The 11,068-nt window shown below is 45.9% G+C and overlaps 1 protein-coding gene across 1 annotated transcript in view; it reads left to right on the top strand.

The window, feature by feature from the left end:
* Window positions 1-2,917: 2,917 nt before the first annotated feature.
* Window positions 2,918-11,068, top strand: part of UGCG (UDP-glucose ceramide glucosyltransferase) — a 36,219-nt gene continuing 28,068 nt past the window's right edge. Inside the window, exon 1 of the mRNA XM_071424458.1 lies at window positions 2,918-3,257. Coding sequence (XP_071280559.1) covers window positions 3,160-3,257 — 98 coding nt within the window. The 5' untranslated portion in view covers window positions 2,918-3,159. The remainder of the gene's footprint in view (window positions 3,258-11,068) is intronic.

Here is an 11,068-nt window from a genome sequence, read left to right as displayed (position 1 = left end):
GATTTGTCCTGCTTGAAGAGCACTGCTATCCGTGAATTGCTGCCATGCTTACAGAGGGGAGACCAAGTACATGTCCCTTACTACTGAACTGTCACAACTCCAGGTGGCCCCATGCTTCAGGCAATCTTTACTCTTTGCTCCCCACTAATCTTAATTTACTTGCTGAAAGAATCCATGTGGCAGCAAATTTTACTAGAGAAATTGCTCAGGTTGAAGGCTTTACTATACCTGATTTTCCTCCATTACAATTCTGAAAGTATACTGAAGATTCTGGTTTTAAACCTTACATCAACTTGAACATTGAGTGCTGCAGCTTTTTACCTTAAACACCTCATGAGAGAGTTCTTTCTCCCCATACAACCAGAGGGCAGAATGACATCCCAGAGAGCATGACAGAAAGGTGGATCCTTTTCTAGACAAAGTTATTTGTACTACCTTGGTGTTTCCCCATGGAAGACTGCTTGAGGACTGCTCATTCATCAGTATGGCTAGCTGAAGTACAGGAGTCAGTACCTCTATTTATTTTATTTATGAAGAATCCTCAGCAAAGTTTGTTTGCATGGAGTCATTGACCCTCCCTGTTGCACAATAAGCAGCCTCTCAATCTAATCTCCCAGGCAAACACCTTCTAGGACAAAAAAATAAGCTTTACTGCTTCAGTTTAATAAACTCTGATCATTTGCTTTACTGATAACTGGAGACAGGCCCTCAATCTTCTTCAATTCCCTGTACTGTCATATTTTAAGCCAAGAGAATCTTGTGCATAGGCTGTTTCTGCCTTAGAAGAGAGATGCAAGCCAACCAGGTAAGGGTTATACGAGCTGTATTCCAACAATTAATACCTATCAGCTCTGAATTCTCTGACTCAGCTAGTTTTGTGACTGTGCCAACATTGAGCATGGCAATTCAAATCATGGCTAAAAAATGCCTATAAAGCTCATTGAGGCAATTTTAAATTAATATAAATGTGATCATTAGACTCTAAATGAAGGAACAAATAGAAAAAACCCTGCCACTTTCAGTTACAAATGACATACAAACACAATAGGGGAATTTGAAAATTAAGGTAATTTGTTTTCTTGAAAAGCTGTTTTTAAGGAAGTTATAATAAGAAATCACTGAAGCCAGTGAAAAGGCATGTTGCTGGCCCCATGATTTATTTATGCGGAAACTAACATTAACCAGGAACTACAGACTATACAGGCAGTATTCACACTAGAATGGACTGATACCTCACCTGTTTTTACCAGTTACTAGTAGCTTTTCACTTTTAGTTTTAAATTATAATTTGGTCAATTCCACACCAGATGAGATGCCTTTTTAAGTTGCCTTTAAATTACTATATCCTAACTTCTCACATACAACTAGAGCTAACTTGAAACCCAATTCTTTCTATAGTTATTGTGGTGGCTATAATACTTTTCAAAACAACAACTGAGTTCTCAGCAGAATTTATGAACACTCCTGAACCTACATTAATAAGAGAGAGCTGTGGAGGAAAAAAAAAATAGAGAACATACATACATTGCAATGTTCAGCTTGTGTTATTGGTGAAGACTCCTGAGAAAAAGTACACCTTCTAATGTACAGGTAAACATAGTGTCTTATGTAAGGCTATTCTTATTCTGGCAAGCTCAGTATAGTCAAGGAACAGCCAGTCAAGTCATTTTATCCTCCCACAGCATACCCCAGATTAATGGAGTTAAATTTAAAACAGTTAATGCAATGCATGTTTGCCTATTACACAATAAGAAAAAAAAATAAAAAAAAGATAAATTTATATTTCTGACCCCAGATCAAAAATGCTGAACTGTAAAAGAAAGCAGAAGTGTTGGGAGGTTTCTGCATATGAACCCCCTCAGAAATGGAGAATGGAGCCACATCACAGTAATAGTAACTGCCATTAACACTGTAATGAAATAAAGGCAAGAATAGCTGGCTCAGAGGATTAGGAATGAGCAACTGACTCTTTCATTAACTGGATGCTAACTCAAACGTAGCCAAGGCTGGTAGTCACCAGGTTGCATTAGCACTGCTTGGGCTCCACAGATGGCAGTATGACTGCTGAATTGCCCCAGTCCTTGGAGCAGCTGCTCTGACTCAGAGTTCAGTGCTCCCAGCCACTCACAGGTGCACACCTATGCTAGAAATAGCAATCCTGTCCTACAGCATTCAACATCACCAAGAAAGTGTTTGGACTCAAAAGCAATAAAGAAAAATAACAAAGGCCATGCAGCCCTATATCAGCCCCCCTGTACTAGATCTCCGAATCAGAAAGCAGTTTGTGTTGGAAAACACCTCTGGAGATCATCCCGTCCAACACCCCTGCCAAGGCAGGGTCACCTAGAACAGGTGAACCAGGAACAAGTGGAGGTGGGTTTAGAATGTCTTGGGACAAGGAGACTCCACGACCTCCTTGCATAGACTGTTCCAGTGCTCTACCTGTGTAAAGAAGTTCTTTCTCACGTTGAGATGAACTTCTTGGTGAAACTTCTGATTTAGTTTATGGCCACTGTTCCCTGTCCTGTCACTGGGCCTCGCTGAAAAGACTGGCACCTTGGTGTTGGCACTCCCTTTTGAGATATTTATATCCATTAATGAGATTCCCTCTCAGTCTTGTCTTTTCCAGACTGAACAGCTCCAGCTCCCACAGCCTCTGCTCAGAGATGCTCGGCAACACCGACAATATCTGTCTGCCCCCGATCCCCGCCTCTGTGCGCAAAGGGCTACCATCTCCTCAGCGGCCAACACCAAAGTTGGACGATACGGAACCAGCGCCTCCGCCGCGCCCGCACCCCTGCCCGGCGGCCGGAGCGGGTGGGGCGGGACACCGCCGCCCTTCGCCTGCGGCCGCGGCCCCGCACCTCCCTCGGCGGCCCGAGGGGGACGGGCTCGAGGGGGACGGACCCAAGGTCAGGCGGCAGCGGCGGCGGGCGGGGGCCGGTAACGGATGTGCCCGCCCGCCCCGCCTCCTGCGCTGACAGAAAGGCGGCGGCGGCGGCTCTCGGTGCGCCAGTGGCTGCCGCGCGCAGGCCGGTGCGGAGCAGCAGCGGCGCCCCCAGAGCCCGCCCGCAGCAACCGCCGCCCCCGGGCTGCCCGCGCCCCCGCCTCGCTCCGCTCCGCCGCCGGCTCCTGTCCGGGCCGCCGTGCCCCCCGGGGATGGCGGTGCTGGCCCTGGCCTCGGAGGGACTCGCCATCTTCGGGCTCATCCTCTTCGTCGTGCTCTGGCTCATGCACTTCATGTCCATCATCTACACGTAAGCGCTGGGGTGCGGGGGGATGGCGCTGGCGTTGTTCTGTCACCCACCCGCCATCGTGCCCGGAGCGCCCGGGGAGCGGGCCCCGTCCGCCGCGCCGCCTCCGCCCCGGGCTGGCGGCTCCCCTGCCCCCGGTGTCAGCCGGGGACCCGCCTGCCTGCGGTGTGGCCCCCGCAGACCCCGTCGAGAGACCCGGGGGTCGGGATGGCCGTGCTTAGGGCACGGCTGTGTCCCTGCCGTCGGTCTTCGGGTAGAAACCGTCCTCTGGTTTTCTGCCTCTTGCGCTGTGCGGTGATCTTTGCTCCGTAGCCCTCAGTGCTGCTGGGGAAGGCTTAGTGTTTGTCGTATTCTGATATACACTTGTAAAGTGTGGCTTTCCCGGTGGTAGTGGGTGACTAGGGTGCACAGGACTTACAGAATGTATGATGTTTGACTGCAAAGGCTGTACGGCAGAACAACTAAAAGAGCACAGTACTCTGTGCCAGCCATAAGCACACTTCTTTTTGTATTGAGAAATAATGATAGTGCTAGTAAAACAAGTATACGTAGTGAGTCAGATCCTTCTTGGATAAGTCCAAGTAAAAATGCCTTTAGAGTTTGTGAGCAGTGTTTGCATTTTAGTAACTGACAAAGCAGATAGAACCTGGCAGAGGAATTTTCTATGGGCATGTGGGGAAAGGATTAAGAATGCATCTCTTTCTAGATAGTTGTTTTGCTCTCTTAAGTAAAAGACCATTCTTGCATCACTACTAGGATTAGAAAATACCTGAATTTCTGTTTGCTTTCTTTATGCTTATCTGTTCTCCTTTCTTGCTGCTCTACTGCATCTGATAGGTACCTGTGATAAACCTCAGCCCTTACTGAAAGCAAAGCTCACAGAATGGGTCAGGTTGGAAAAGACCACAGTGGATAATCTGTTTATCTTAAAGTACATAGCACAGGACGGTGTCCAGATGATTCTTGAATATCTCCAGTGGGGGAGACTCCACAAACTCTCTGGGCAGCCTGTTCCAGTGCTCAGTCACCTGCGCAATAAAGAAGCCCTTTCTAATAGGTGGAACTTCCTGTGCACTAGTTTCTGCCTTTTGTCCTATTGCTTGGTACCACTGAGAAGGGCCTGGCTCCGTCTTCTTGCCACCCTCCCTTCAGATGCTCATAGACACTGATTGGGTCCCCTTTCAGTCATCTCTTTTCGACATTGAACAGCCCCAGCTCTCTCAGCCTTTCCTTATATGAGGGATGCTCCAGTCCCTTAATCATCTTCAGAGTTCTGTGCTGGACACTCTCTATTGTCTCTTTTACTGAGGATCCCAGAATTGGACACAGCATTCCAGGTGAGGCCTCACCAAGGCTGAGACAAGGGGCAGGGTTCATCTCCCTTGACTTGCTGGCACTGCTCTTCATGATGCAGCCCAGGATGTCACCACCTTCTTGGCCACCAGGGCACTGCTGGCTCACGGAGAGCTTGTTGTCCACAGGACCCCCAGCTCCTTCTCCACAGAGCTGCTTCCCAGCAGGTCACCCCCAGGCTGTGCTGGTGCCTGGGGTTGTTCCTCCCCAGCTGTGGGACCCTGCCCTTGCCTTGGCTGAATTTCAGAAGGTTCCTCTGTGCCCATCTCTCCAGGCTCTGAGGTCCTTCTGAAGGGCTGCACAGCCCTCTGGGCCATCGGCCACTGCTGCCAGCTTTGTGTTGTCAGTGAAATTGCTGAGGAGGCCTCTGCCCTTCATCCAAGCCATTGATGGATAAATTAAGCAAGACTGGGCCCTCTATTGGACCTTGGGGGTCATCATGAGTGACAGGCCTCCAGCCAGAGCCTGTGCCACTGATTGTGACTCTGGGATCTGCTGTTCAGCCAGTTCTCAATCCACTTCACTCTTCACTCATGCAATCCACACTTTCTGAGTTGAACTTATGGATACCAAAGATTTGCTTCTGCTTCCTTTTCGCTTCTTCTGTGGTTTTGTTGTTGGTTTTTTGTTTGGTTTTTTTGGGGGGGTGTTTGTTTTTTTAAATGTCAAGTCACTAATAAGCTCTAATTAGTTTTATTTTCTTCTACTGTAGTTCAGTTATCCTTAGATCTTATATTCACTTGGACAATTAACTTCTTTCTTGAAAAATACCTGTATGGGTTACCTTGGACCCAAATGGCAGGATTTCACTGGGGGGCAGAAAGGGTGCTTAGTGGGCAAAGAGACTACTTTGGGCATGGCTGATTTTGGTCAGCTTTAAAGATGATTAAAACTGTCCCTTGCATGCTTAAATCTTAACCTGTCAAGTGAGCATGTGTGGTGCTACTGCTCAGAACTCTTTTATTAATAAGTGACAACTGAAATGGGCGGGAGACACAAATGGGGAAGACGTGCAAGAGGATAAACAAGAGGCAGAAGGATGAGATATGCTAAGAGATGTGAGAAGAAAGAACAGGGAAGAGCTAGAGGAAAGAGTACACTTTTGGGCAGACAATGCCACAGGAGCTATGCCCTCAAAGGGACTGCCTCCTGTGGAGGCAGTACTGGAGCAGGGGCACTCCTGAGTGCACTGTGGGCTGCAGGTAAGGCATTCCTGAAGGGACTGTAACCTGTGGGCAACCCATGCTGCTGGAGAGATGCCCTGAGGGGCTACAGCCCCATGGTTGACTCTCCCCTGAGGAGACTGCAGCCTGTGGCAGGCCCATACTGAGGCACAGACTCTGCCAAAGGGATTGCAACCTGTACAGCAGTCACTCGTGAGCAGTCACACCTGCTAGAGCAGAGTAACAGTTTAAGAAAAACCAGTAGTGGAAGAAAACGAGTAAGAAGTAAGGCATGGCAAGAAAAACCATTATGTGCTGACCCTTGCCTCCTGTGTCATCTTGCTGAAGGGCTGGGGAGGGACTGAGGGTAAGGAACCATGCAAATGAGCAGTTCAGATAGAAGGGTGAGGGGGAAATGTTTCTTACTGAAGCAGAGCCTGGGGAAGGAGGACAAAAGGTACTTCCCTAAAAGTTAGGTTGTCTTTTTTTCCTCAATACCCAAATTGATAATTAGTTGCCTGATGATTGCCGGTAGTTTAAATTGAATTGCCTGAGTTGAGGCAGTTTTGCCTGTGGCAGTAATTGGTGGGGCATCCAAGCAGTAGCTGGACCTGGTATGGCCTGCATCTAGAGTATTTGCAGTGGTATGAAATCTGGAAGGATTTATGTTTTTTGTTAATGGGAATTACAAGTGCATAAATTGTATGTTAATAGGTGGAAAACTTGTCAGTTGTGGATGGAGTGGGTAAGAACTGGGGTGATCCAGTCTCAGCCTCTGAGGCCCGTAGTCTGCTTTCTAATAATTCCAGATGGCTCTGGAATTGCCATCTCAGTAGGGCCAGAGTCAGAAGCTGTCTTTGACAGAGTAATGGGCTGATGGCAATGGGGATATTTAGAGTTCAGTTCAGCAAAACAGTGTCCAGTGGTTGGAAGTGAGCAGCTGGTAGCACTGAGGTGACCAAATTGCAAACTGTTCTGGGTTCACAGGCAGCTGTGGAGGAGCTGTCCTGGTTACAGTGATTTGGCAGATCTGAAGAAAAAGGACCGCAGCTTCCCACAGTGTGACCACACAGCTGCCCTCTGAAGTGAAAATAAAGAAGTGGGGGACACCATCCCAAGCAACTGTCCTTGCAGCATCTGTGGTGGTGCTGGGAAACAGTAGGTGGTGGGATTTTGCCGATGGCTGGGGAGGGCACTGTGCTTTTGGAGCGTGTGCCACTTGTTAGCATTGCCCTGTGTGAGGGAGGATGGCTGGGAGGTTGTCTGATGGAGCCGTGCATGAAGGAATTGTCTGCTCCTGCAAGCAAGGTAGTCCTGTGAAGGGAAGGTGAAGGAGGTGATCAGTGGTATTTGCTTTGAATGCTGAAGCGTGTTTAGGGGGAAAGGGCTCCAGATAAATGATGATTGCTGGTGTTATGGCTGAAAATGCTGGTCGCTGGGCACTGTTACTAGTGCCCTCCATCTCATAGAGAGTAGTTTTATTCTGGATGGCAGACACAGCACACTGCACCTCTTCTGAGACCCCTGAGGTAAGAAAGGATCTTCACTTATGGACAGAAACTGCTTTTTATGTTGGAAGATGCTGTATTAAAATAGAATTAGATGATATTTGGCATATAGTGAATAACACATTGTTCCTATTACAGGCAGTAAAGAAGAAGGATGAAAGTAGTCTTCCTGTTTTCTCCTTACAGACAGTATTGTTGGTTTAATTTTTTTGAAGTCATTGAGGTACTGCTTGTACTCAGTCTGCACTGTGTGTAGCCATGCTCTATTGGAGAGTTGGAAGGTCTCATATGTGCCACTGGAGTATTAAGATAATGTTGTAACATGTCAGTAAAGCTGTTGTGGACTAGACAGTCATCCTTCTGTGGTTTCCCACTGGTATTTAGGAAGTTTGATTTAGTAAAGCACTTAGAATGTGTGACTTAAGTAGGTAAATGGAGTTGTTCGAGAAAGTAAGCTTTTTTGTCTTGAAATGCTCTCAGCAGTTGTTGAGATTAAGATCAAGACAATATTTCTTCTGCATTGGTTTATACTGTACTTGCATTCAAAGTTGTAGGCTTTGGATATCTAAGGAATGTTCTTCCATTCTGTATTTGCGAAATCTGATTCTTGCCACCTCCTTCCTCTACTTTGAATGGGTTTGAAACACAGAAACACCTGGGTTAGAAAAGACCTTCAAGATCATTGATTCCAACCTTTGACTGATCACCATCTCATCAATTAAGCCTTAGCACCAAGTGCTATGTCCATTTCTTGAATATCCCTGGGAAAGGTGACACTGCAACCTCCCTGGGCAGTCCATTCCAATGCTTGACAACCCTTTCTGTGAAGAAGTTCTTCCTGATATCCAATCTGAACTTCCTCTGACAAAGCCTAAGGCCATGTCCACTTGTCCTGTCAGTAGTTGCCTAGAAGACACCAACCCCCACCTGGCTATATACCCTGCTTTCAGAGTTGTAAAGAGCAATAAGATGTCCCTGAACCTCCTCTTCTCCACTCTGAACAACCCCGGCTCCCTCAGCTGCTTCTCACAAGACTTACTCTCCAGACCCTTCTTTGGCTTTGTTGCCTGTCTCTAGACAAGCTCCAGCACCTCAGTGTCTTCCTTGTGGGAGGCCCAAAACTGAACACAGGGTACAAGGTGTGGCCTCACCAGTGCCAAGAGGGACAGTCACTCTTGGCAGCCCTGGTCAGCCCTGGTCCTGCTGACCACACTATTTCTGATATAAGCCAGGATTCCATTGGCTTTCTTGGCCTCCTGGACACATATCTGGCTCATGTGCAGGCAGGTGTTGATCAGGACCTCCCAGTCCCTTTCTACTGGGCAGCTTTCCAGCTACTCAGCATGTAGCACTGCATGGGGTTGTCTGACTCCTGAGTATGACCCAGCAGTTCACCTTGTTGAACCACTGCCATGGCTTAAGCCCAGTAGAAATTAAGCACCTGCAGCAGCTCACTCACACCCCCCACTATTTCCACCTTGGTGGAACACCACCTCACAATTGATCCTGGCCTATTGATCCAGATCCCTCTCCAGAGTCTTCTTACCCTCCAGCAAATCAACACTCCTGGCCTATTTAGTCATTGTGAACATACTGTGCACTTGATCGCATTGTCTGGGTCCTCACTAATGATATTAAAGATGTTACATAATGTTTGTCAACTCTCTAAAGCTATTTATCTTTTTGTCTTTATTTTTCTGGTAAAAAAACCTGTACTAATGTGAAGTCATGTTCTGGCTTTGAGTCTTCATTGTTCTTGTCCCACTTGTCAGTGGCAATTCTAATTACAGCACTTAATGGAAATCACTTTTAGGCAGCCACAGTCAGTTGATATTGAGATTGCTCATTTTCTTGGTTCATAGGTGTAAGTGGGAAGGGTAATGCATGACACTTAATTGATAAACATACTGCTGGTTTTAGACAAATTATTTTAAAAAGCATTTAGTTACAGTAGTCAATGGACAAATAATGAATTCTGCATTTATGTGGCATTTTGGATGTAACTTGGCCTTGTCTGCTGAGTGAAAATCAAGACTTTTCAGAAACATATACAGATAATAAAAAACCCAGACGTAACTAAAAGTAATTAATATTGTGTGTATGGACACTAGGAGGAAATTCAGTTTGCACAGATGCATAAAGCTCAAGTTTCCTGAGGTACTTCTGCAATATTGAAAGGCTTAAACATGGCTTCCAAACCGAAGCAAAAACCTCCACATAGCTGATGTTTAACTGCTGCTTTTTTTTAATGTGAAGTTAATACTTTGGTTAATAATTCGTCATTGCATAGTAATTGTGATACTTAATTCTTAAGAAAAAAATAATTTATTTCTCTTGGCCCTGTTTGTCTTGTCAGCCCTTTCTTTTTACACTTTGACCATCTCTCGCTGCTCAGTCTGTAATTTGTGTCCAGGTTTATCCTACTCTAATCTCTCTGCTTCTCATTGTCATCTCACTTTCAACTTTTTGTGTGTTGGTGGGACTGTCTCCTCTTTTAAACTTTCTTGTATTTTCCATTGTCTGGCAATAGACTGGGTAAGATAGCTTTTAAGAGCAGCACTAGTTGCACAATTAGCCATGATCAAGTTGCATTTTCTTTGATTTGTGGAACTGCTGCAGACACATCTTGTTGCAGATAGGAACTAGGTAGGTTGTAGTGTAAATCTAATTTAAAAGGCAGTGTTTAGAGAACTTTCCTGTTACTATCAAGTGTTACCAGGCATAAGTGAACACACACTTTGATAGACTCTAATGGAGATAATCCAGCTACTCCTTTATAAGGTGAGAGGTACCCTTGCCTCCTGATAATAACCAAACTCGGAAAACTGCAAAGTGTGATTGTACTGGAGCTTCTCCAGGAAGTGGCTGGAATATGTCTAGCACATGCAGAATGCTATGTCTGTTTTTGGGTCTGTGACTTAAATGAACTTTTATTCAACTTGAACAACTTGAGCTTAAATGTCTTATGCAGGTTATCTTCCTCAAGGTACGTAGTTTTTCCGGTTATGTAGCTGATGACAATGATGCAGAGTGTTGGTGACTCTAACAACAGATTGTTGTCTGTGATGTTGTATGTATGGAACAGGGAATGAAGCAAATTCATGACCCGATTAGCAGTGTCTTTTTGCAAAAATTCTTTGAGGGTTAAAAGCAAGCAAAAGACATACTTCAGTGTTTGACCATAAACTGGGACATTGGAGAGGCAGGAAAAATTGGAAAGTTATCTGAGGCTTATGTCTGATCTCAGGTGACATTTCATCTTCCTGATTATTCCCTGAGTAACCCTTATCTCCCATAATCTGTGCATTGATGGTGAGCCCTATTTTATGTGGAAATCCCAAGGTGTTTGTGGCAAGTGTTACATCCATAAAACTTCATGTTGTATGGGTTTTCAGCAAGTGGATAACAGCATTGTAGCGACCAAATCTGAAAGATAGCAATGCAAAGATTGGAAGTCAAGTACAGTTACTGGGGAGGAACACAAGAAATTCATAGGGTATGGAAACACAGAAGTCAGAATAAACAGAATATCCTGAGTTGGAAGGGACCCACAAGGATCATAGAAGTTTAGCTCTTCTTCTTGCACAGGACCAGCTTTGAGAGTCACAACGACATGCCTGAGAGTGTTGTGCAAGCACTTCTTTAGCTCCAGCAGACTTGATGCTTTGACTGTGTCCTTGCAGAGGAATCTTTTTCTAATATCCAGCCTAAACCTTCTTTGACCTTCATGCCATTTCCTCAGGTCCTGTCACTGGTAACCACTGAAGTAAGATCAGTGCCTGCCCCTCAT

This window comes from Agelaius tricolor, unplaced genomic scaffold (genome assembly GCF_023055355.1).
Source record: "Agelaius tricolor isolate 1412-34295 unplaced genomic scaffold, bAgeTri1.0.p SCAF_4, whole genome shotgun sequence".
Classification (NCBI taxonomy): Eukaryota; Metazoa; Chordata; class Aves; order Passeriformes; family Icteridae; genus Agelaius; species Agelaius tricolor.
Note: the sequence above shows the minus strand (reverse complement) of the source record. Positions and strands in the feature narration are given on the sequence as shown.